General features: G+C 44.4%; 1 protein-coding gene across 3 annotated transcripts in view; it reads right to left on the bottom strand.

The window, feature by feature from the left end:
• Window positions 1-27,757, bottom strand: part of LOC124716962 — a 238,022-nt gene that overhangs the window by 172,091 nt on the left and 38,174 nt on the right. For all 3 annotated transcript variants that reach the window (XR_007005686.1, XM_047243560.1, XM_047243561.1), the window contains exon 2: window positions 3,622-3,766. Coding sequence is in view for 2 of the 3 variants with exons in the window: in XM_047243560.1 (XP_047099516.1) it covers window positions 3,622-3,715 (94 nt within the window). In the remaining variant the exon portion in view is untranslated. The remainder of the gene's footprint in view (window positions 1-3,621; window positions 3,767-27,757) is intronic.

Genomic DNA, 27,757 nt, shown 5'->3' with positions numbered 1-27,757 from the left:
TCACCCGTCCCACGTCACCGGCGTGCGCACAGTCGAGGGAAACGCCGTCACTGTGTCATCAAGGTCTTCAAGAAGCGGCGACGCTTTCTGCGAAACCCACCCATCATTTTACAGCGCAAGTTGTGGCTGCTCTGTTCGGTCGATGGGATTGGGAAGTACTGTACCATCCACCATACTCCCCGGACGTAAGTCCTTGTGACTTTGATTTGATTCCGAAGATGAAGGAACCACTTCGTGGCATTCGCTTCAGAACTGTTCCAGAGATTCGACAGGCAGTAGACCGCTCCATTCGCACCATCAACAGAACAGGCTCTGCTAACGGTATACTACGCCTTCCACATCGCTGGCAACGGGCTCTACACAACGCTGGTGACTACTTTGAAGGACAGCAACAGGTGCAAACATGTAACTCTTTTGTATCGATTGTGAATAAATATTCGGAACTATGTAAGTTCCAACCCTCGTATCCTCATTTCAAGACACTGTTCATTTGTTCAGCTGCTCTTGCAAGTCCTTTGCTGTCTCTGACAGAATTACAATGTCATCGGCGAACCTCAAAGTTTTTATTTTTTCTCCATGGATTTTAATTCCTACTCCAAAAAGCTGCATCAAAAGCAATGCTAATACTGAGCATCTAAATTGTCTAGTCACATTAAACTGACCACTTATCAAAAGCATGAATAACAAACTTTTGCTCTGCAGACTGCTGCGAGACCTGGAGGAAGAGAGTCAGCGTGAGTTGGAAGCTACCGACTTCAGTGCCGTTGCCAGATGCTCCAGGTTTCTCGGTTGAGGGTACATGGCACGTACAGCCCGACTGAGGTGGTCCCACAGTTTCTCGAGTGGGTTTAAATTCGATGAGTTCGGTGACCAGGGGAGTACGGTGAAATCATACTGGTGCTCTTCCAGTCATGCATGTACTCTGCAAGCTGTGTGACACTTTGCATTGTCCTGCTGGTAGATGCCACTTTGTCGAGAAAAACTACGAGGGCTATTGGGAAAGTAAGGAACAATGGGTCGCGAAATGGAAACCACAGTAAAAATCAAAACTGTTTTATTTGCAGCGGTTAGCTACACCTTCCAGCTACTTCTATACACAGTCGCCGTTCAGACTTAGACATCTGTCGTAGCGTTGTTTTTCAATTCCCTCGTCATAGAAGACAGCCGCCAGTACTCTTCGACAATTTCCTACTCTGGACTGCAGTTCAGTGTCTGTGTCAAAATATTGTCTTCATAGCCAGCGGTTCATTTGAGCAGAGATGAACCTCAGGGGTAGCAAATTTCGGGCTGTATTGTGGGTGATCAAACACTTCCCATCGAAAACGCTGCAGGAGCATCTTCATTGCCCGTGCAGAGTGCAGCGGAGAATTGTCGTGTAGAACGAACCACATGACAGTTATGTTATGTGGATTGCATAGCTTCAGGCGAAATCTTTCACCAGGCCTTCATAGTTGGCAACAGACACTAATTTGTAGCCATCTTTACGTTCTCACTGTGAGCGCAGAACTGAAAAGAGCGACATGATACAATCGACGGGTGCACTATACAGTGCCCAACGCATCTGTGCAAGTACTTGCATGTAGGGATGAACATGGTACCCAGGAATGGTTGCATCCTTGTGTTGATCCATTGTACAGTAGAGAATGATGAGATGACCTAGGGAATGCAACAAAAAAATTTCCCAGACACTAACGCTCCCTTCTTGCTGGCTTTCTACTTTTGCTTTTGCTAGCGCCTTTGTCCCACATCTTTGCACAGGGTAGGCACAGTTAAATCGGATGTGGCATGGTTGATTTGAAGCAGTGGCTGGATGCCCTTCCTGCCGCCTCTCCCCCCCCCCCCCCCCCCACCCCCCCACCCCCCCCACAGTACAGAATTAGTGTACCCCAACTGTCCGCATCTAGTGTAAACTGTGAAATAGTGTGAACGAGTTTCAGATGTCTGCAAGGCGTGTAATAGAGGCGGAACGTGGGGGTCAGCCCAGTATTCACCTAGGGGGATGTGGAAAACCGCCTAAAAACCACATGCAGCCTGGCCGGCACACTGGCCCTCTTTGTTAATCCGCCGGGCGGATTCGATCTGGGGCCGGCCAGCCTACCCGAGTCCAGGAAGCAGTGCATTAGAGCTCTCGGCTAACCTGCTGGGTTTCTTGTTTGCTTTCAGACAGGGCACAAAACGTGATTCATCTGGAAAGGCCATCTGTCACAACTCAGTGGACGTCCATTTGCGGTAATTTCGTGCAAATTCCAGCCTTCAACGTCGATCGAGAGCAGTCAGCATATATGCTTGAACCAGGTGCTTGCTAAGGAGGGCTACGTTCGCCAAACAGTCTTTGAGGAGACACTGCTGGTGGCCCCTTGGTACATCTGGGCCGTCAGCTGCTCAACAGTGGCAGGTCTATCCACTGTCCACATCTCCACAGCCGTTGTTCTCCCCTGCCATCTCTGGCCCATGGTGCACCACAGATGACTCAGTCGCCTTTTTCAATAGCGTCATTGCGTCATGCACAATATAGTTTTACCATGGCAGCTTACAAACTCAGCTATTTGTGAAATTCTTCCATACTTGCCCCGAAAACCAATGATCATGCCCTTTTTGACCTCAGATATGTCGTTCCGTTTCCGTATTACGACAAGGACTGTAATGTGTTCCACCCCCCTCCAACATGCCTTATGTACCATTTACTGTCAGTAGTGCCACTTTCCGTCTGTGAGTGGTTATTGCACGTTGTCGTCGAAGATAGGCGGTGTTCAGATTGAAATGGAAATGAGTGTTTGGCGCCATTGGCCGGGAGGCCCCTTACGGGACAGGTCCGGACGCCTTGGTGCAGGTCTTATTACTTTCGACGCCACATTGTGAGACCTGCGTACCGGATGGGGATGAAATGATCATCACCACACAGTCCCTGAGAGGAGAAAATCCCCAACTCAGCCGGGAATCGAACCCGGGCCCATAGGACGGCTCTCTGACACCCTGTGTGCCCAGATTAATATGAGGTAAATAGACACATCAAGTGGACAGAGAACCTCTTAAGGATTTTAGTGTACCCCAACTGTCTGCATCTAGTGTAAACCATGAAATAGTGTGAACGAGTTTCAAATGTCTGCAAGGCGTGTAACAGAGGCGGGACGTGGGCGGGTGTGCCGGCCAGCCTGCATGTGGTTTTTAGGCGGTTTTCCACATCCCACTAGGTGAATACTGGGCTGGTCCCCACGTCCCACCTCTGTTACACGCCTTGCACACATTTTAAACTAGTTCACACTATTTCATGGTTTACACTAGATGCAGACAGTTGAGGTACACTAAAATCCTTAAGAGGTTCTCTGTCCACTTGATGTGTCTATTTACCTTAAGCCTTGTAGTTTTACTGCAACCGTCTTCTGAAACTACGAAGGTTCTTAAATAATCCTGTGTTTTCATTGCTTTGGCCTGTTAATAATGTGACCTGAGTGCTGAAAACTTGACTAGAGCTTTGACCCTGGAGACGTGTTGCTGTGTAAGATGAAGGATTTTTACCATGCGGTTCAGTGTTATATCATTCTTAGTGCTCTGACCACCTTTATTCGAGCATGAGGAATGTTCACAAGAACTTTACTTGTAATCCAGAGAGATGAAACTCACCCTTGAGGGCGCGGACGTAGGACTGCCAGAACTTGGCCTTCCTTGTGATGGGCTCGTTCCTGCCTATCATGTCGAGGTTGTTATGGAACAGCATGGCTGCGGCTGTGTCTCGCTCGTCTGCAGGTGTTCAATCCGGCACCAACAGCTGCAACACACCGACAAAGGCGCACACTTGAGAAACGTAGAAAAACACAAAGAGAACTGGTTGGATATCCATAGTATGAAGGGTGATACCTAACTCTATGTCATGGCAATCAACTGCCTGGACCAGACTGGATTATGTTAACGCTATTGTCACATACACTAAGTACTTTCAACATTGTTGCCCAGTCAGCAATCGTGATAATCTAATACCGGGTGATCAAAAAGTCAGTATAAATTTGAAAACTGAATAAATCACGGAATAATGTAGATAGAGAGGTACAAATTGACACACATGCTTGCAATGACATGGGGTTTTATTAGAACCAAAAAAATGCAAACGTTCAAAAAATGTTCGACAGATGGCGCTTCATCTAATCAGAATAGCAATAATTAGCATAACAAAGTAAGACAAAGCAAAGATGATGTTCTTTACAGGAAATGCTCAATATGTCCACCATCATTCCTCAACAATAGCTGTAGTCGAGGAATAATGTTGTGAACAGCACTGGAAAGTATGACCGGAGTTATGGTGAGGCATTGGCGTCGGATGTTGCCTTTCAGCATCCCTAGAGATGTCGGTTGATCACGATACACTTGCGACTTCAGGTAACCCCAAAGCCAATAATCGCACGGACTGAGGTCTGGGGACCTGGGAGGCCAAGCATGACGAAAGTGGCGGCTGAGCACACGATCATCACCAAACGACGCGCACAAGAGATCTTTGACGCGTCTAGCAATACCTTTTTCTCTGTTCCTATAAAACCCCATGTCATTCCAAGCATGTGTGTCAATTTTTACCTCTCTATCTACATTATTCCGTGGTTTATTAAGTTTTCAAATTTATACTGACTTTTTGATCACCCGGTATGTAAGAAGCTATCAGCCTCGATTACGGTAATGAAACCAACCTTTACCTAGGTTTCAGCCCAAGTAATTGAGCCTTCTTCTTCTGATTCTATAATATGTCTACTAGGGCATGGTCTAGAAATGTACCGCGCTTTTAAAATGTGACTACGCCTATTCAGGCTGTTTTAGTTTTATTTTTTATTAACTAGAAATTTTAGTTTTATTTCTAGACCATGCCCTCGTAGAAACCTAGGTAAAGGTTGGTTTCATTATCGCAATCGAGGCTGATAGTTTCATATATATTACATAAACTAAGGAAAAAACCGAAAGAGGCATTGACCGGTCGTAAATTCAAGAAGCGGTTCTAAATCCTCTATTAATGCACCCAGTGACCATACTGATAACAAAACGGAAGATCACGGAGAGAAGGCCGAAATACTGAATTCGGTGTTCTGAAATTGTTTCACAGCCGAAGCTCGAAACTCGGTCCCTCCTTTCAGTCATCGTATGAACATTGAAGTGGCACGTATTGATGAGATACCTGTAAGATTCTACAGAGATTATGCGAAACATCTCTCTCTTCCAAGCACCAGTTTATCGTAGTTCTCTGGAGCAACGAAGAGTACCTAGCGACCGGAAAAAAGCGCATCTCACTTCCGTTTCCAAGCAGGGTTGTGGGACAGATGCACACAATTATAGACCTATGTCGTTGACGTCAATCTGTTGTGGAATGATGGAATATATCTTGAGTTTACGTATTACCACGTTTGTGGAGAACAAAAATCTCTATAAAAAATCAGCACAGATTCCCCAAACTCAGGTTGATGCTGAGTTCTTTGATTCCAGGAAGGCGTTTGACACTATCCCGCACTGCCGTTAAGTGACAAAAATACCAGCTTACCAAATATCGCACCAAATCTGCGAGTGGATTCAAGACTTCCTTGCAGACAAAACTCAACACGTCGTTCTCAACGGAACAAATCCGACAGATGTAAAAATAATTTCTGGAACACCCCAAAGAAGTGTGACAGGAACGATACTGTTTATAATGTATGTAAATTAGTTCAAATGGCTCTGAGCACTATGGGACTTAACTTCTGAGGTCATCAATCCCCTAGAACTTAGAACTACTTAAACCTAACTGACCTAAGGACATCACACACATCCATGCCCGAGGCAGGATTCGAACCTGTGACCGTAGCGGTCGCACGGTTCCAGACTGTGGCGCCTAGGACCGCTCGGCCACCCCGGCCGGCAATGTATGTAAAAGATCTAGTAGAAAGCATAGAAGGCTCCTTAAGACTGAAGATGATGCAGTTGTCTGTAAGATGGCAGCAATGCCAGAAGACACTACAGATTTGCAGGTTAACCTCTGAGGGTTGATAAATCGTGCAGTCTCTGGCAGCCCGGCCACTGTGACCGAGCGGTTCTAGGCGCTTCAGTCCGGAACCACGCTGCTGCTACAATCGCAGGTTCGAATCCTGCTCGGGCATGGATGTGTGTGATGTCCTTAGGTTAGGTTTAACTAGTTGTAAGTCTAGGGGACTGATGACCTAAGATGTTAAGTCCCATAGTGCTTAGAGCCATTTCAACCATTTTAGTTGCTGGCAGTTGCCCCAGAACGTAAATAAACGTAACATATTGCGCAAACGTAGGTAAAGATACCAACTACTGTAAAACTATACTATTGATGACAAGTTGCTGGAATGACCATATAAAATACATAGCAGGAAAAGCAGATACCAAACTGAAATTCGCAGGAAAAATCTTAAGGAAATGTGACTCATTCAGGAAGGATGTGACTTCTTTACTTCGGTCACGTACATTTCTAGGTCTTATTGTGGTTGGTGGCACCAGCAGTATGTTGATTTCTTGTACTAGATAACCTGAAAGTCTTTTCTGTTACTATGTTCTGGTTAATTCTGTATAAACGGCGAAAAATATCAGTCTTCTTTTCCTTATTGCGTTTATTAGAATTTTAGTGTATTCTGATATATTTCATCACTGCTTCTTGATTACAGAGTTTTATTTTTGTCATTGGACTCAAAATGTTTCTGATAATTTTTCTGTCTAAGTTAGTCTTATATATATAAACGAAATTGCAAGTATCTGCCGAAATACCAGAAAAATGCGCCTGACAACTCTTAGTAGGGCATTTCGGCAGATGATTGCAATTTTGTTTTTGCAGTGTTTAGACGGAGTCGGGCAGAACAAAAAATGGCTCTGAGCACTATGGGACTTAACTTCTAAGGTCATCAGTCCCCTAGAACATAGAACTACTTAAACCTAACTAACGTAAGGACATCACACACTTCCATGCCCGAGGCAGGATTCGAACCTGCGAACCTAGTGGCCACGTGGTTCGAGACTGTAGCGCCTAGAACCGCTCGGCCACTGAGACCGGCTCGGGCAGAACAAATACATTATTCTTTGTATAATAGTTAAGAAAAATAATTCGATTCGTTACGTCATTTCCGAATTAATCAACCCTGAAGTTAGCGTATCAGGCCGTTACGGATGTCGGAGTCAGGGTACTTCACATGGTATCATTACCCGTTTCGACTTCTTACAAAGTCAAGCAGCCCGAGGGAGACGTGTTGCCATACGTGTTCTTCGTTTGGTTTCCTAAAGGCGAAGAAGAGAGCGATACAAAAATTGGACGTGGGACAGGGTAAGGATCGATCTCAAACCGAGCCTGCGTTATCATCTACTCTATAACAACAGACTATAATTGTATCTGGCGGACCGCTTGAATTTGCGCACCACTGCCCGATTGTCTAACTTCAAAGCTAACTAACTCGGAAACGGCCCAAACCCTCGAATTTTTTTTCTCAAGAATTATTTCTCAGCGCAACCTATCCTCCAACTTTGCAGACTGTTTCTTCCTGCGACACCCTTACAAGCTCTCCGGTTTATAACCATCGTGCATATTAAAAAGTTTTACTAGTCAGTCACAGTGTTTCCCTAAATAAAGTGGGTGTAGCTCGTATGAAAGTCAAATGCCTGCTTGAAATCCACAAATATTACAATTATGTTTTAGAAAGTAGGATTTTTTTGCATTGCCGGCCGCTGTGGCCGATCGGTTCTAGGCGTTTCAGTCCGGAACCGCGGTGCTGCTACGGTCGCAGGTTCGAATGCTGCCTCGGGCATGGATGTGAGTGATGACCTTGTGTTACTTAAATTTAAGTAGTTTTAAGTCTAGAGGACTGATGACCTCAGATGTTAAGTCCCATAGTGCTTAGAGCCATTTGAACCATATGATTTTTTTATTTCCATTACATTTCTAGCATGTTGGTTCGCAAATACTGCTACTTCGACTGATATGTCGGTTTCTGATAAACAGCATGTCCTAATGAGCTATCAGCCTTACAACGAACGAAAACATGCTAAAAAGAGGCATTATTTCTATTTTTTCCATTTCCACAGTAAATTTAATACTAGCGTATTCAGTTGGTCAAGAAGTACACATTATGTTTCTTTTGTTCTTTTTAACCGCATATTATGTAACATTTGTTATGCCGTTAGACTGCTCCTAGCCCTCACCGCTGGAAAAAAAAAAAAAGAAAAAAAAAAAAAAATCTTTGAGGTTCGCCGATGCCATTGTAATTCTGTCAGAGACAGCAAAGGACTTGGAAGAGCAGTTGAACGGAGTGGACAGTGTCTTGAAAGGAGGATATAAGATGAACATCAACAAAAGCAAAACGAGGATAATCGAATGTAGTCGAATTAAGTCGGGTGATGCAGAGGGAATTAGAATAGGAAATGAGACACTTAAAGTAGTAAACGAGTTTTGCTATTTGGGGAGCAAAATAACTGATGATGGTCGAAGTAGAGAGGATATAAAATGTAGACTGGCAATGGCAAGGAAAGCGTTTCTGAAGAAGAGAAATTTGTTAACGTCGAGGATAGATTTTAGTGTCAGGAATTCGTTTCTGGAAGTATTTGTCTGGAGTGTAGCCATGTATGGAAGTGAAACGTGGACGATAAATGGTTTGGATAAGAACAGAATAGAAGCTTTCGAAATCTGGCGCTACAGAAGAATGCTGAAGATTAGATGGGTAGATCACATAACTAATGAGGAGGTACTGAATAGAATTGGGGAGAAGACGAGTTTGTGGCAGAACTTGACTAGAAGGAGGGATCGGTTGGTAGGACATGTTCTGAAGGCATCAAGGGATCACAAATTTAGCGTAGCGTGGAGGGTAAAAATCGTAGAGGGAGACCAAGAGATGAATACACTAAGCAGATTCAGAAGGATGTAGGCTGCAGTACGTACTGGAGATGAAGAAGCTTGCACAGGATAGAGTAGCATGGAGAGCTGCATCAAACCAGTCTCAGGACTGAAGACTACAAGAACAGCCCTCACCACTGTCCCTCAGCCGTATGTATTGTGTGTGGGGGGAAGGGGGGAGGCTGAAGTGAACAACAGAGAGATCCGGAGCGCGCTATCGGCGTCCGGCCGCTACGGAGCGGGCTGGGGGTATTTCTGGAGCAGAGCAGAGCAGAGGAACGCCGCGTTCCACCCCAGCTGCCGGCGACCACTCCTAATGTGCGTTGCGCTCTGCCGAGTCCGACTATTCCTGGCCGGGAAGGCAGAAATAGCCCGCAGGGACGGCGGGCTCACGCGCTTACGCACTCACGCACTCTGCAGGCGGGCCTCCTATTCAAGAGCTGCCCCACTGGCGACCACCGTCAACGGAATTCATCGGGCTGCGTATAGAAGTCGCTCACAAGGAGACGCCACGACCGTGGGGTCGGGGATTTGTCCGCAATTTTGTGTGGTGGAAGAGGACCCCTAACACCTCACGTGGTTAAAATATTAGGACGCACTATCCGGAAAATCCCGGGAAAAATCGATCCAAAGTTTTTTAGGTGCCTTATGAGTATAAAATGTTAGTACACTGCCGAGCCGCCGTCTGGCCTAGGTGTTTAGGGCTCGGATTCTTACGCCAGAGGTCTCGTGTTGGTTTCCTCCTCTTGCACTTTTTTTTCTTCTGTTTCATTTTCTTTGGTTATTCCACCAATAATTCAGAAAGTTTCCCAAACCTACATTATCTTTAACAAATTAGTTTCGTTATTCAATAACAATTATTTTCTTTTTGTCCAACAACACAATTCATAGCGATGGGTTTTCCATTTTTCATTGTAAAGTATACAAGGAGAAACATTGCCTTTTTAATCAGAATAAGAAAGTCTATTGGAAAACATTCAATTTTTATACATATAAGAATTATAAACAAGAACCACAGTAGTAATTATCGTAAAAACAAACAAAGCAATTATTTATGCGACATCTTGCGCAACATACAAAAGCGGATTTTTTACAATCACAGGGCGTCTGCAATAAATCTGTACAAAAACATTCCTCATTAACATTTACAAAAATGTTTCGAGTTTCTGACAATTTTGAGGCAAACCAGGCATATTGAATCATGTCTCGGAATATTGGTGACGCCGGCCGGAGTGGCCGAGCGGTTAAAGGCGCTACAGTCTGGAACCGCACGACCGCTACGGTCGCAGGTTCGAATCCTGCCTCGGGCATGGGTGTGTGTGATGTCCTTAGGTTAGTTAGGTTTAAGTAGCTCTAAGTTCTAGGGGACTTATGACCACAGCAGTTGAGTCCCATAGTGCTCAGAGCCATTTGAACCAACCAATATTGGTGACGATAATTGATGGTGAATTATAGAATGAATTTTTATACAATCTTCCCGGGTATTAATTTCACGATTCTCCTGTAACAATGCGCTGCAATTTTGCAAGCAACAGAAGAAAAAATATAGTGCCGGAAGAGGAATCGAACCAGAGACCTTTTCCGTAAGTGTCCGAGCGCTAACCATGTAGCCCAGACGGCGGCTCGGTAGTGGATTAACATTTTATGCTCATAAGGCACCTAAGAAACTTGGGATCCATTTTTCTCGGGATTTTCCGAGCAGTGCGTCCTAATACTTTAACCACGTGAGGTGTTAGGGAGTCCTCTTTCACCACACGAAATTGTGGACAAATCCCCGACCCCACGGTCGTGCCGTCTCCTTGTCAGCCTTCCTCCTTTGGCCTGCGCTGTCCCGTCGTGTGGTCGTCCTACACGAGACTCCCCTCTGGATGTATTTTATCTCACACGGCCTGAATTTGTCGTCATCATTAACTGATCAACATCCACTGCTGGATTAGGGTCTTCTACAGGCCTCTCCGACGATTACTGCGTCCAGCAATACTGTTCTAAACTCATTGGCTAAAATACAGGGTGAAAAGTATTTAAACCGACAAACTTTGGTAGGTTGTAGTGGACATGAAAACAAATATTTTTCCCTAATGTCATTTTTTCCTATGAGGATTATTTAAACCGGTGGAGGCCGTACTACGCTCGTCAGTTTGAGGCCGTATTACGATCTTCAGTTGTTAGAGGGCGTATTACGCTCTTCCGTTGTAGGCAACTGCTGTCCACCAGTGTATTAGTGCATTAGTGCATTGTCTCTGTTTGCTAATGGAGCTATACACCTGGAGTGAGCACACTGATATGGTCGGTGTGTACTACGTAGCGCCCCACAACGGACGAGCTGCACAGCGGGTTTATCAACAACAATATCCTAATCGCCGTATCCCGCACCATACGACCTTTGCTGCTGTGTACCAACGTCTGCGTGAGACAGGGTCATTCTGCAGATTAACTGGACAGGGACGCCGTCGCACAGTAAGAACGCTGCAATTTGAGGAAGCTGTCTTGCGGCATGTGGAGCGGGATCCTTCAATCAGCACTCGTGCAATTGCGTGTAACATGAGGACGAATCAGACGTCTGTAAGAACAGTCCTGCGAGAGCAATTGTTACGTCCATTTCACTTACAGCGTGTCCACAACCTGGAACCAGTTGATTATCCACCCAGAGCACAGTTTTCGCAGTGGTACCTGGAACAGTGTGAAATGCATCCTACATTTCCATCCTCTGTGTTGCTTACCGATGAAGCAATATTCGGGCGTGATGGAGTCTTCAACATGCACAATTCGCATGTTTGGAGTGAGGATAACCCACATGCCACAGTTACTAGCGCCCATCAAGTGCGGCTCTTTGTTAATGTGTGGGTCGGTGTTGTTGGGGACTGTTTAATTGGGCCGTATCTGCTACCTAGGCCATTAAATGGCAGGCACTATTACAATTTTCTCGCCAGAGCATTGCCAGAATTGCTGGAAGACGTCCCGCTCCCTACAAGACAACGCATGTGGTTCCAACATGACGCGACTCCGGCACATTTCGGCCGTCGTGTGCATCGATTCCTGGACCGACGGTTCCCAGAATCGTGGATTGGTAGAGGTGGTCCTGTACCATGGCCTGCTCGATCCCCAGATGTCCCCTGTGGACTTTTGTGTGTGGGGAGAGATGCGCAATGTTGTTTATGCAACTCCTGTTGCATCAGAAGAGGATCTGGTTGCCCGGGTAGTAGCAGCAGCAGGAACAATTCAGGATACTCCTGGGGTTTTTGCCCGTGTCAGACAGAACATGATCCGACGGTGTAACCTTTGTTTACGTGTCAATGGAGCATTTTTGAATATCTGCTGTAATTGAAATTGGGTTGTGTTAATGTGTTGTCTCTTGGGCATAAAAAATGGAAAAGTATTTGATGGTTTAATTACTTCCTCTACCGCTTTAAATACTCCTCATAGGAAAAAATGACATTAGGGAAAAATATTTGTTTTGATGTCGCCTACAACCTCCCAGAATTTGTCGGTTTAATTGCTTTTCACCCTGTATAAGGGGAAGTCAAACGAAAACGAGAGAGTGGAGAAAAAGTAAGCGGCTAGACGCGCGATCTAAAGCGCTTCTTCCCGAGCGGGAAGGCGTGCCGGTCCCCGGCACGAATTCGCCCGGCGGATTAGTGTCGAGGTCCGGTGTGCCGGCCAGCCTGTGGATGGTTCTTAAGGCGGTTTACCATCTCCCTCGGCGAATGCGGGCTGGTTCCCCTTATTCCGCCTCAGTTACACCATGTCGGCGACTGCTGCACAAACAGTCTCTACGTAAACGTACACCATAATTACTCTACCACGCAAACATTTGTGGTTACATTCGTGTGGTGCGAGACGTTCCCAGGGGGTCCACTGGGGGCCAAACTGCACAATAACCCTGGGTTCGGTGTGGGGCGGCGGTGGGGTGGGTGGACTGCTGTGACCTGTTGTGGGGTTGTGAACCACTGAGGGCTACGGTGGGACGAAGCCTCTCTGTCGTTTGTGGGTCCCCGGTCTAAGACACACCTTCACAGAAAAATGTTTTCGGTTGACCACGGAAACATGATTGTACCAAAGAATATATCTCTTTGTCCGGAGGAAATCCATGGCCACGATGTTTTTTTCTCAGGACTGCAAATATATGGAAATCGTATGGCGAGAGATCGGAATTGTATGGGGGATGTGTAAGCGTTTCCCAGCGAAACTTCTGCAGCGTATTTGAAATGGCTGTTGCAGGATGACGTCCGCCCATATGTTGCCACGGTTGTTTCGACTGTGCTGCAGCAATTGCGCAGGGAAGCCTTACACATTCTCTATACAATCCCGATTTCCCCCCATGTGATTTCCATATTTGTGGAGCTTTGAAGAAAGATATTCTTGAGCGTCAATTTGCTTCAGATGGAGAGGTTCGCGCATGAGTGCACTCAAGGTTCCATAGGCAACCCAAGAAATTTTTGCTTGGTGGCACTGACCTTGTTTTCTCACAGTGGGATAAGTGTATTAACAGTTATTGCGGGTTACTTTTGAAGCAATGTACAATTTACTCGTACTTATATATTTCCATCTGTCTCTTTTTCATTTGACTGCTTCTAACGTTAGTTATCCTTTCCCTGAATGGCACCACTGTCAGAGGATGACACGGCCAAGAGTTAGCCCCTATTGGCCTGAAAGCGGAGCTTTGGTGCTCTTAATATAACGCAGTGGTCCTTTGGAGCACAGTAGACGGTGCGGTAAGGGCACTATGTGGTACTCTGACTCTCCACCGCGGTCAGAAGTCGTGGCAGTGAAGCGGTGTGTGTGTGTGTGTGTGTGTGTGTGTGTGTGCCAGTCGGTTGTATGGGATGAGCAGATTAAGATGGGTGGTGGGGGGGGGGACACCATGGTCGAAGCTGCCCAATTTGTAGGTGAATCAATGTGCACTCGCTGCCATGTAACACGGAGTGACAGAATTGGTAATAAAATGATCCTTACCATCAGTGAACCGAGACGAATGTCACTCGGTTTCAACCTGACAAGAATTCCTGATGTCAGTGAAAGGAGGTCTGTCTCAAACAGTTTACGAACTAACATTGCAAAGGAAACTGCATGAAATGGACATTTTGAGTCGAGTCTCAATCTGTTTTCAACCTGACAGGAAATACTGACGTGAGTGAGAGTACATCCATCTCAACCAGTTTCTGTGGGCACATTGAGAAGGCAACTGCATTCAATGGACATTTTGGTTGCAAAAGTCCACCTCTCACAGTAGCACGTCAAGCTTCACGTCTTCAATGCGTCAAACAACACAGAAGCTGGACTGAAGGTGTTTACTGTGGTCTGAAGAGTCGCCATTTTGCACCGTCATTCCAAGGTCACAGTGTGTGGAGGAAGTAGTTTAGTTCTGTTCTGTCAGTTCTGTCATGTCTTGGGAATGCTTCTGATGTCACGACTTTGGATCACTGGCTGAGGTTTCCGTGAATGTGAATCTGGATGTTTTCAACTTTCTCGGTGACCAAGTGTTTCCCTTTCATTTACACCGTCATAATGAGTTTGCAGTGGGCACTCCCGTCTTAAGAAGAAACGTAGCAACCAGCATCCCCAAAATTTGGTAGTTCATTTCCAAAGAGGCACCCCAGACGTCTCGAATCAGCTTCTGTCCTTTTTACGTGTTGTTGAGTCCATGGAAGATGTGGAGCTTTATGTGCCGCTTAGTGAAACGCCATTGGCCTTCAACCTTCTCTTCTGGAGACATACACCAGATAGCTTGCATTGCACTCATGGAAACGAAGCAGATGGTAATATTTAGATCAGAAAATGCATCATCTACTCCAGCACTCAAGATAAGTGTGTGTTACGAGATACTAAGGACACGACTGGGCTGTCTACTTGCTTAGACGCCTCAGTGAAAATCGATATGTAACTGAGGCGCTGGCACAGAGTTTAACTTTTAAATTAAGACTGATCTCTTGAATTCCAGAAACCAGAACATTAATCTGAGTATCTTGGACACCTAGGGTACCGTTCAAGTCCACCCCTAGACTTGAATCTTGGCCTCCCATGTGGATACGAAGTTTTGCTTTGTGCAGAGCCAAAATGGGTTTGTATGTGGGCTAAGGGGGGCCGCAGTTCACAAAAGGCGTTTACACGCTGCGGTGAGCAAACATGAGCAACATCAGTAACCGATGTTCACGTCAGGAGGAACTGCTGTCAGGTGGACAGTGACAGATCACCAGCATCAGCGCAGGGGCTAGCATTGCGGATGGTCCTGTAGGTTAAGAGGCCAGTATACCCTCCTCAAGGGTGTAGCGTTGCTAGATTTCGCCGATGGTACCGGTACACTAGGCATCGACAAATGCTTATTGAAGCAGGTGTGTTCTATCTCCTGCCAAGGACCTATGACTGAGCCACCCAAAGATCTTGAGGGAGGCGTGCTTCATTTTCTGCCAAAGACTAGAGCAGGGATTCCCGAAGTGGTCCGTATCGACCCCTTGGTGTCGATATCGGTTTCCTAGGGGTCGACATAAACGAAAACTGATTTTGGGGGTCGTCGAGGTCTAAAAATCGACCGCTATTAAATTAACACAAGTTCTTATTTAAAACTTTCAAGATAGGTAGGTGCTGTATTGTTTATGTTGTGTTACGTGTACTAAGAATAATTAATATTGAACTGGATGTAGCTAGATTGGTAGATAGTCACCAGGTTCATCCATCACACTGAATGTTTTATATTCTCTTTGCGAATTAATACTTTATTAAATATAATTTCCTACCTACTTAAGATTCTTTAAGTACTTAATTTGTAATAATCATTATAAATTAAACTTGATATTTTCTGAATTGTATGTCTTTTTATTTTGTTAAATTTTGATGAGAAAATGAAGTCAACTTTACTCACTTAACCAAGTGCGAAGTTTTTCAATTGGTACCTTAGTACCTAGGAATTTTGTATCAATAGGAAAAAACTAAAGATAGGCCCCCTTATTCATAATAGTCTGCTAACTTAAAGCATTGCTAATTCTCACTCTGTCTTCTTCTATTGACCTAAGTCAGAATGAAAAATAACACTCTTCAGCAGCTGTTTTAAGTTAGAGGACCATTATGAATAAGGGGGTTGATCTTAAAAGTAGGTAATTTGGCCATGGGGGTCTGAGGTAACAGTTCATTTTGGAAAAGGGGTCACTTGTCCAAAATAGTTTGGGGATCCTTGGATTAGAGTGTATCACTAACCTAAGGAATGGTATCATATACATATTAATGTCAACACTATTGTGCTACTGTTCTTCCTATTACAAGCAACAATCCTCTTTAATGCATTAATGTCATTGCTAATAAATTCGCCTTTTTCTTCTACTATCATGTTTGAAAAACTTAGGTATGTCATGAATGACATCAAACAAGATACATAAGCTCTAGATGTACTTATCCCCTAAGAGGTTTGCAGTTGAAAGGCATTCATGTAGCAGCTAAGTGGACACCAAGAACTTGCCCTCAGTGGAATTTTTTTCTGTTTGCGTTGGCTTCATCCCCGTCATGTTACATGAATGGAGTGATGGACACTCATCGAACAGTTACGGAGATTTAAAAATATATCAAAGTAGCTTAAAAATATATAAGAAGTGTTGAATTACATGCAGTTTATAAATTAAAATTTAGGTTTTTTTTTGAGTTTTTATAAGATAAAAATCCGGCTATATTGATGGTTAGACAGGTTAAGATATATTCCACTAATTGTTCGGCGTTGTTACTGCTGCTGTTCACACATGGTTTAATGACAACCAGGGGGTAAATAAGGAAGATGAGGAAGACTTGTTGATTTTGACAAGCAAGTGAGTGGTGGGTTTTGGGTTTGGTACGGAACGGTGGACGATATCGGTTTTATTATAGTGTTTCTGAATGGAAGTAGGGTGAAAACGAATTTACCTGCTGTAAGGGAAAAGCGAGGAGACAGACGGATTTCACAGCTGGGTTGTGACTGGTAATTAATGTTTCATTGGGATATGTTATGGAGTGGGTATAGATTGGCGCAGCAGAATACAAGAATTGGAAGTCAGTCGTGTTAGGTTATTCGTATCAAGTTTGTTGAAAGTAGATGAGGTTCTAAGGTGTTCAATGGGGGTGAGGCAAGAGAGAGTTGCTACAAGATTCGTATGGGGAAAGATAAGTGGCTGTGGAAAGTGAGCAGCGTGCATAGTATTCGAGGATTTGGAGGAAGTGGAACGGAAAACCAGATGACATTGGCATAGGATAGGTCGACACCTGAATTTGTAGGTGCGGAGAACGGAGGGATGCAATTTAGATGTTAAGCTCAGTTATTTTAGGAAGTATAATTGGGTAGGTCAGTTGTATATGGTGTTCTAGAAATTATGGGGTCGGAAACTGCAGCCGATTTGTCCAACAGTTTTTGACTGTATGTTTGGAAGGATCTATTTGGAAGAGAAATTGTTTACAAATAGGAGATAAACTGGCTGAGATGGAGCTGGATCTTTGGGATCTCTGGATGTGGGCCTAGGGACGTGACGTAATAGGCTTCCGTTTATTCTGTTGTTATTTCAGTTCCTCACGAGAGGGTGCGTTCTCAGTCGATCAAAATAACTTTTTAGCACAAGTTGTTTGTAGTTTCCAAAGGTTGCGTTACGCAAAGCAAATGTAGTGATAATTTTAGTTTAAAAGCTATACACAGATAAACGACCCGCTCCAGCTTCGCACGGGCACCGCTAGGTATCTACGGCTGGTCAATTTGTCTGGCCTAGTGGTAATATATGATATACACAAACGTTCCCAGTGAATCAGTCTTTTAGTGACAATTGTATCAAAAACCTTAGAGAACTTCCAGAGATTACGCTTCACATACAGGAAAGGGAATGCGGTGGGGACGTTACAATATGTGTAGAAGAAAAATCCAAGATGCCAAATGAGGAGCTGCGTGAACAAAGTAGCAGTGGCGTTATCAAGATTCATCTACTGACAACAACGGCTGTGGGGAGTGGCGGCTTTCTGATCACATGTACCACGATCATAGATCGTTCCTTTTACTGCCATGTAGGCAGCAGTTGGAACAGGTCTAAGGCCTAATCCATGAGCGGTGTTTATGAAATTTGACGAATTTTCGTTATTGACAGGCGATTTACATGGCAGATAAAAATACTTTTAGATGTTGATGCTACTGTAATACAGTGGTTGTGCTGATGTTGTATGAAAAACAGTTTCTCGAGTCCTGTGAAAATATCCTTAGATGGGACTATCAGCTCACAGGCATGCTATTGGATTTGTTACTGGTAGGTTCAATCAACGCCGAGTATCACGGAGATGCTTCGTGAACTCAACTGGAGATGCCTGGACGACGTCCAACATACGTCCAGCGTAAGAACGGCAAAGATAGGACAAATCAAGACTCGTACAGAAGCTTATTCATTTGCTCGCTCCAATTGTCAGTGGAACAGGAAAGGGAATGACTACCGTTTACACAGTGTACCCTACGCCATGCAGCAGATGGTGTTTTGTGGAATATGCATGTTGATGTAGACATGAATTGTAGAAGACGTATTTCGTCGGCGGAGGGAGGGGGGGGGGGGGTTAAGGCAGGTAGAATGAGGGAAAAAGGATAATATACGTTAGAATGAATTTGGAAATTAGAGTTGTAGACAGTGCTGATACAAAGAATATATGTTGGGGCGAATTTTGGAGTTGGGACAGGGAAATTCATTTCCAAACCTTTTCCATTTACCGTCATCCTCTACGACGGATGGGTAAGAGCACATGTATTATGCCCTCCAGCTTAACGATGTTAAGAAAGTGGACACATAGTTTTGTACAGTTAAGAGGAATAAAGGAGGCCGAAAGATATTCAGATACAATATATTATTATTCTGTTTGATAGAATTGCTTTAAAAATCATCATATCGTCGTTTGCATGTATGCCGACTTTGGGTGAGGTCCCATGTTTTGGAGAGGCACGTCTTAGTTACTGCTGGCATCGTGGTGTGGGAAGCCACGGGGTATGACTTCAGGCCACAGTTGGTGGTGAGTGAGGAAAATCCGACGGCAGAATGGCACGTCACGGATATGCAGCGCCCTCACGGGTCACCTCTCGTGCGACACTAGCAATGTGCCATTCTTCAATAGCACAACGCTCGTCCTTACGTGGCACGTGTCTCTACGAACTGTCTCCGTGATGCTGAGATACTCAGGGCTGACCAGCAAGATGTACAGATCTGTCCCCCACAGACCACTTGTGGGTTGGGTTGTTTTTGGAGAAGAGACCAGACTACGACGTCATCGGTCTCATCGGATTAGGCAAGGAGAGGGAAGGAAGATGGCCGTGCCCTTTCAAAGAAACCATCCCGTCATTTGCCTGGAGCGATTTAGAGAAATCACGGAAAGCCTAACCGGCCGTTGTGGCCGAGCGGCTCTAGGCGCTTCAGTCCGGAACCGCGCTGCTGTTACGATCGCAGGTTCGAATCCTGCCTCGCACATGCATGTGTGTGAGGTCCTTCGGTTAGTTAGGCTTAAGTAGTTCTAAGTTCTACGGGACTGATGACCTCAGATGTTAAGTCCCATAGTGCTCAGAGAACCATTTTTTAAAACTGTGTGCCATACCGAAACGTGAACATTTTGGACCAGCCCAGGTGTCAACTCTGTCCCAGGATATTAACGGACAGTTACGACAGTTGAGGATTAGCTTGCCTTGGGAGGAGGTACAAAGACTTTATGACGCCCCTCCCAATCAAATCAGAGCATGCATCCGAGCCACAGGGGGTATAACCTCATACTGATAAGTGGGCTGATAGTGCCGGTGAGTGACTGTAGGAGGATACAAGATGACTTGGACAGGATTTGTGATTGGTGTAAAGAATGGCAGCTAACTCTAAATAGAGATAAATGTAAATTAATGCAGATGAATAGGGAAAATAATCCTGTAATGTTTGAATACTCCATTAGTAGTGTAGCGCTTGACACAGTCACGTCGATTAAATATTCGGGCGTAAGATTGCAGAGCGATATGAAGTGGCACAAGCATGTAATGGCAGTTGTGGGGAAGGCGGATAGTCGTCTTCGGTTCATTGGTAGAATTTTGGGAAGATGTGGTTCATCTGTAAAGGAGACCGCTTATAAAACGCTAATACGACCTATTCTTGAGTACTGCTCGAGCGTTTGGGATCCCTATCAGGTCGGATTGAGGGAGGACATAGAAGCAATTCAGAGGCGGGCTGCTAGATTTGTTACTGGTAGGTTTGATCATCACGCGAGTGTTACGGAAATGCTTCAGGAACTCGGGTGGGAGTCTCTAGAGGAAAGGAGGCGTTCTTTTCGTGAATCGCTACTGGGGAAATTTAGAAAACCAGCATTTGAGGCTGACTGCAGTACAATTTTACTGCCGCCAACTTACATTTCGCGGAAAGACCACAAAGATAAGATGAGGGATCGTACAGAGGAATATAGGCAGTCATTTTTCCCTCGTTCTGTTTGGGTGTGGAACAGGGGAGAAGATGTTAGTTGTGGTACGAGGTACCATCCGCCACGCACCGTATGGTGGTTTGCGGAGTATGTAGATGTAGATGCCAAGTTCTTGGTAAATCTGACTCTATATTGTGATCACTGAAATACCCTCTCAACCCTTGACGTTTCCTTTTCTTTTCTGCTTCTGGGTGCTTTGGATTTTTTCCAGGCAGTGCACGTTTGCACCACGGAGCTGCCATATTAATTTCGTCAGTTCTCTCTGCATAGACACGGCTGCAGCCGGCACGCCCCAAGGTGTTCGTCGCCCGTTACCAAAACGCGCCGCGCCACGCAGCCCGCCCGCCGTGTTACGTCAGTGGATTCGCAGAGCGCGCGAAAGGTCCAAGAATACCGGGCCGTGGGTGCTCACTGACGTGGGACACGGGCCGTACTCACAGGAATAGCCGAGGCCTGCCGCAGGGCTTACGTTCTCGTACGTGGGCGGCCTCCACGTCCACCCTGATAAAGCAGCTAGACACACACGTTCTGTATTTTCCACCCTGACGACACTGCAGCACTCGCTGTTCACTCACTCTCCATTCATGTCAACTTCCAATTTCACCTGAGCAACGTCGTTTCATAATACCCTACTCGCCATTAAAACTGCCACACCACGAAGATGACGTGCTATATACGCGAAATTTAACCGACAGGAAGAAGATGCTGTAACATGCAAATGATTAGCTCTTCAGAGCATTCGCACAAGGTTGGCGCCGGTGGCGACACCTACAACGTGCTGACATTAGGAAAGTTTCCAACCGATTTCTCATACACAAACAGCAGTTGACCGGCGTTGACTGGTGAAACGTTGTTGTGATGGCTCGTGTAAGGAGGAGAAATGCATACCATCACGTTTCCGACATTGATAAAGGTCGGATTGTAGCCTATCGCGAATGCGGTTTATCGTATCGCGACATTGCTGCTCGCGTTGGTCGAGATCCAATGACTGTTAGCAGAATACGGAATCGGTGGGTTCAGGAGGGTAATACGGAACGCCGTGCTGGATACCAATGGCCTCATATCACTAGCAGTCGAGATGAGAGTCATCTTAACCGCATGGCTCTAACGGATAGCGCAGTCACGTCTCGATCCCTGAGTCAACAGATGGGGACGTTTGGCAAGACAACAACCATCTGCACGAACAGTTCGACGACGTTTGCAGCAGCACGGACTATCAGCTCGGAGACCGTGGCTGCGGTTACCCTTGACGCTGCATCACAGACAGGAGCGACTGCGATGGTGTACTCAACGACGAACCTGGGTGCACGAATCGCAAAACGTCATTTTTTCGGATGAATCCAAGTTCTGTTTACAGCATCATGATGGTCGCATCCGTTTTGTCGCATCCGTGTTTGTCGACATCGCGGTGAACGCACGTTGGAAACATGTATTCGTCATCGCCATTCTGGCGTATCACCCGGCGTGATGGTATGGGGTGCCATTGGTTACACGTGTCGGTCACCTCTTGTTCGCATTGACGGCACTTTGGACAGTGGACGTTACATTTCAGATGTGTTACGACCCGTGCCTCTACCCTTCATTCGATTCTTGCGAAACCCTACATTTCAGCACGATAATGCACGACCGCATGTTGCAGGTCCCGTACGGGCCTTTCTGGATACAGAAAATGTTCGACTGTTGCCTTGGCCAGCACATTCTCCAGATCTCTCACCAATTCATAACGTCTGGTCAATGGTGGCCGAGCAGCTGGCTCGTCACAATACGCCAGTCACTACTCTTGATGAACTGTGGTATCGTGTTGAAGCTGTATGGTCAGCTGTACCTGTACACGCCATCCAAGCTCTGTCTGACTCAACGCCCAGGCCAGTGGTGGTTGTTCTGGGTATTGATTTCTCAGGATCTATGCACCCAAGTTGCGTGAAAATATATTCACATGTCAGTTCTAGTATATATATGTTTTCAATGAATACCCGTTTTTCATCTGCATGTCTTCTTGGTGTAGCAATTTTAATGGCCAGTAGTGTATAACCAGTACTGCCTTTTCATCCATCCTGGAAAACCCCAGGCAATAATTACTGCAAAATGTATTCTATTTTCGCCCCTATCTGTTGTTGTTGTGGTGGTCTTCAGTCCAGAGACTCGTTTGATACAGCTCTCCATGCTACTCTATCCTCTGCAAGCTTCTTCATGTCCCAGTACCTATTGCAACCTACATCCTTCTGAATCTGTTTAGTGTATTCATCTCTTGGTCTCCCTCTATGATATTTACCCTCCACGCTGCCCTCCAGTACTAAATTGGTGATCCCTTGATGCCTCAGAATATGCCCTACCAACCGATCCCTTCTTCTAGTCAAGTTGTGCCACAAACTCCTCCCCAATTCTATTCAATACCTCCTCATTAGTTATGTGATCTACCCATCTAATCTTCAGCATTCTTCTGTAGCACCACATTTCGGTACCTTATATTCCCTTCTTGTCCAAACTATTTATCGTCCACGTTTCAATTCCATACATGGCTATACTCCATACAAATACTTTCAGGAACGACGTCCTGACACTTAAATTTATCCTCGATCTTTACAAATTTCTCTTCTTCAAAAATGCTTTCCTCTCCTAATTGCCCTCAATCACACCTGCCGATTAGAACACAAACACGTAATCGAAAAGTAAGTTTTCCTCTGTTGCCGATGTCGCTTTGGATAATTAGTAAGTGGAGATTTGCAGGAAACCCACCATTGACGAAAATTGCAAAAATGACTAACTTGTCCACGAGCGTCATCCCTACATTCTTCATGAATTCCAGCATCTCCTGAGCAAATGCAGCACAGTCCTGTGCTCCTCTTAAATTCTCCGATGCCTTTAAATGTTTCAACGACATACATTACGTCACTCTTTCGGTATCTGACTACATACTCACAGCCACACCCCATACCAGATAATACAGCTGCTACACCCCCTCAAACTCCACCTCCCGTCCAGCGTGTTCCATAAACTGGACCCCCAACACTTCGCTGCATCCACAGCCCTGAGGCCCTTGACCTGCTGCCACACAGATATCAGCACAAGGCACCATCCTTTTGCATTCAAACAAACCCCGCCCTTTCCCTGCAAAATTTTAACATGCGTGTTCCAGACCATTAGTTAACTCATGCTGTCAAATCTAACTTACCCCAACCTATTTCATTCCAACTGAAGATTCGAGCCCAGCCTCTTCCTATGCTAAGTGAAACCCTTCTCTGTCCTAATTCCTACATCCCAGTTACCAGTTTCAGCTATCATATACACCCCACAACCCTTTCCATGTAACATTATGTCCAATACCTTCCTCACCCAAATTCTTTATCGTACCAGGAGTCCCCACCATTACTGTCATGGTGATGAAGCGAAACAAACACACAATACCTTCACCATGTGATGTTGTTTTCACTTTTTTAATCACAATAAAATTTATTCTGTGTTCCTTTCATTTACAAACAAAATGTTGAAGAGAGTCCACCGCCAACAGGGGAAATGTAAGTTAGAAAGTTATAAATAAATAAAAATCTACTCACAGGGCGCTAGATGTTTACCAAGTCATCATTTTTACTGGATAGAATTTACACATTCGCACATTATGCCTTCATATTTTTGTCTGGGAAGCAATTCCTCAAACACAAAATTGAAAATAGATTCAATGACCATCCAAGAGACAAAATTTTTCAGCTACAGTCAATTGCAACTTCAGCCAGAAAATTATGGAAGAGTAGATGGGAACAATCTGAACACCCACGTTGCCGATGACAACTCTTCAGAAACCTCAATGACTGCCTGAACTTCTATCACGGCCATAAATACACAGTGACGAATTCTGTAATATCCGTGAAGTATAAGCTTAACGTGTCCAGACTGATTGAAGAAAAAATGTGAGCCTATAATGAAAAAGAGTGTACCAACCGTGTTTTCAACGGTTGCATTAATCGGATCCCACAAGTTCTCTGTGGTAATATCTACTGAATCTGAACTCCCGTGCCGACGTCACTAAAGTACACCATTGGCGAAGTACAAGGTGTTCTGGCAGTTGCACATGTTTCAGTTAATTTAGAATTCTGTCTTTAATAATGAAGTACAGTAGAGTAATAGTTACAGCATGTGCAACCGATAACGAGTTGTAAGTTATTTATTGATTACAACATATAATTATTGGTCGTAAGCGTGTTAGAACAGACAATAAAATTATTTTTCGGCTGTAGATTAAAAGAAAATATTGACATGGACCTATGTTGCATTTTAGTGATCTTGTATGGTACGTAATACCTCACACCACAGATTCCTTTGTCAATCTTCTCGACAAGAATGTGGAAATCTTACCCTCTTTTGCCACCAACGTCGAGGAAACAGCGGGAAATCCAGAACAGAAAGAAGTCTGGGACCAGGAGATTCCACACTACCGAAACTAATCTCAGCAGAGCTAGGGGAAGTTTTCAAAACTTTATATCGGAACAACAGAGAAGGCGTTTGTGTTAATGGGACTACTTTAGATTCGACGATTACCTTCTACTGTGTGCATCCAGTGCAGTGGTTCCTAACCACATTGAGACCATTACCTCTCAGTGCAGTCAGATGGTGGCTATGAGCCCTTCAAACCCCCCCCCCCCCCTTTACTCCCACCATCACTAACATTACCGCCTAACTCAACTTTAGAATGAAAAAAAATTCTCTGAACACTTTTAAGATGAAGAATGATTAATAATTTTTATTTTTTGTAAGTTTTTTTTATTAAAGAGCGAACTAAAGGGTAGTTGAGACAATTGGCACTGGTTATTTCTAACAAGCGTTTTATTATGGAATGATGAAGCAATTCTCAGTGTATCGCGAGTGCTACCTATAATTCCTCCTCTTAAAAGAAAGCTAATCATCCACATTGAGGATAGATGTCCTTTGTACCACCCAGAGACCTAGCGACACCCCCATATAAAATCAACCAAGTTATGTGCACTATATTTACTTTTTGCAAATCATTTAATTGCTGGACTCCTTTCTGAACTGGCAAAAATTGGAAGACTGCAGGCTGCCTATGCTTTGTATCTGACCACTCCCACCATTAAAATAAAGTCTTAAAGGACCTACAGCAGTGTAGTAGCATTACGTAGTTATTGTTGTATCGTGCTGTCATTAATCCTGATCCACTGCGGGAGCTACCTATGGACTGGAGAAGGCATTTTCAAGAGATATTTAAGCATATGTCAACTACCTGAATATATGCCCACACATTATTTTCACAAACTGTAACCCCAACCGCATTGTACCTCGCGTTATTGCTAGAATTTGAAATAAAAAAATGTAATTTCTGGTAATTGTAATCAGTATTACAGTCTTACGAAGTAGCGGTAATTGTAACGATCTTCTAAAAACAATTTAGTGTCGTGACTAAAACACAATTGAATCTTTTGTTTTTACCCCTCAGAAAATTTCATTTTACTCCTCAGGGAGTAATTATCCCAAAGACTGGGAAACACTGACCTCGTGCATGTAAACTTAAACAAGAGTGTAAGAGCTTAATCAGCAAGGTGAAAAATAGGCTTGAATATCAGTTGTAATAAGACTACAGAGAAAGATTTACGAAGACATCTACAAAAATTGTACGAAAGTTGAAGAGCTTTATTTTATTTAGAGAAGTTGAACATAATGAGTGTATGGATTGCAGTAGAAATTAACAAAATGTAAGTGATGTAAAATGCTTTTGGTAAATTAACTAATATTTTCAAAATATGTACAGGTTCAGAGTGGTGACTGGAATGATTACCAGAAGAGTGGGCATCCAGATGTACTTGTAAATAATACAGAAAGTCTAAAAATCAATGGTCAAAATCTGTTTAAGTGTATGGAGTACAGTTGGGTGCGCCCTGGGGTTGTAGGTCGGACCACCTGATAGTTAACATGATCATGGCAGATGTCGTTCGATGTCGGAATTCGGGAACCTTCAAGAGAGAGAGAGAGAGACTGGTAAGTGAAGACATCATGCTTCGCAGGGGGCTAGAAAAATGAGAGCGTTTGTCTTTTCGTCTGACGCTTTGGTCGCACCCTACAGCCGGCGCGTCATTCTCCTCCCCCCCCCCCCCCACCCCCCCACCACCTCTCTGCTTGGCACATAGGCCACAAGATCTGGTGGAAGAGCTTTGGAAATGAAAATTTTAAGCAGAAAAAAATTAAAATTAACAAGAAGAGAAGTCCCGGCATCCCCTAGAACGGCGGTGGCCGGCACGAAAGTACTGCAGTTTGTTTTGGAAAGGGAAGTTTACAACCAGTGTGTACTGACTGTGTTATCTTACCGGGAGTGCCTCAGCGAGTATTGGGGGGATGCATGTTTGTGATGGCCAGGAGAGACAGGAAAAATAAACAAGTGGAACAGCGAACAGACTGGATGTACTGAAAATGAAGGAAGAAAAGGAAATTAGGGTTTAACGTCCACGCAGGGAAGGATGTGGAAGGAATTCCACCTGCTGTTTCGTAGGAACCATCCCGGCAGCCCCCTTAAGCAATCATGGAAAACCTTGCTTTGGATGGGTGGTAGGAGAGTTGAACTATTGTTCTCCCGAGTACAAGTTCAATGTCTTACCACGGTGTCAAGTCGTTATGCCTTGAAAATAATATACAGGGCGCAACAGGAAGGTTAAGTTGTGGATAGTGGAGGTTCTTTTCGTTCCTGGCCTTTCATTTGTGAATGTTACTATTATTTCCAAATTGTGATTGAGTCTTGTCAACAGATCAGATAAAAGAGTAAAACTGTGAGGCTGTTGTCAGTTGCTGGTATGATTGCGTTTATTAAACAGGTTGTCTACGCGAGGTTCTAGGCTGGATGCCAGGTATTATCCTTACAGTGCTTTGTGTCTACGTGTAGAACTGCAACAGGAAACTGATTTGCACTCCATTAAAGCATGAAAGTATACAAAGTATGCCAACTCTCTGATGCTTTCATCACCAAAACCTGCAATCAAAAGCAGATTAAACGCTTCTGAACGTTTGAGACGATGTATAAAATGATTTCCACTTCAAGACCTAATCAATACAGGTATGAACACACAGAAAGTTTCAACATTTTCTTTTATACATTTTCCATTCCACTATTACTGATGATGGTACATTCTGCTTTGCGCAGAACTAGATGAATAATATTTTTCGTAAGTTAATTGACGATTTATTAATCGAGAACTAGTTAATAATGTCTAAATATTTCGTTTATAGTGTTTTTCATCGTTGCATCAGTATTCCGATTGATTATGATGCTTGCCCTGTCACCAAAGAGCAATGTTTCTGCATTGGGGAGGGTTATTTGTATACAGCAAGAACAAGAGCGGTCCCAATATTAAATCCTGTGGAACACCAGTAGTAATTTGTCCTCGTTCAGAAGAAGATTAATCGTGATAATTGCATGAGCTATTTAATATTACTCTTTGCTTGCTGTCATGTAAATATGATATGAACCACGTACTCAGTCTATCTAGAAAGCCACGAACTTCA

This window comes from Schistocerca piceifrons, chromosome 9 (genome assembly GCF_021461385.2).
Source record: "Schistocerca piceifrons isolate TAMUIC-IGC-003096 chromosome 9, iqSchPice1.1, whole genome shotgun sequence".
Classification (NCBI taxonomy): Eukaryota; Metazoa; Arthropoda; class Insecta; order Orthoptera; family Acrididae; genus Schistocerca; species Schistocerca piceifrons.
Note: the sequence above shows the minus strand (reverse complement) of the source record. Positions and strands in the feature narration are given on the sequence as shown.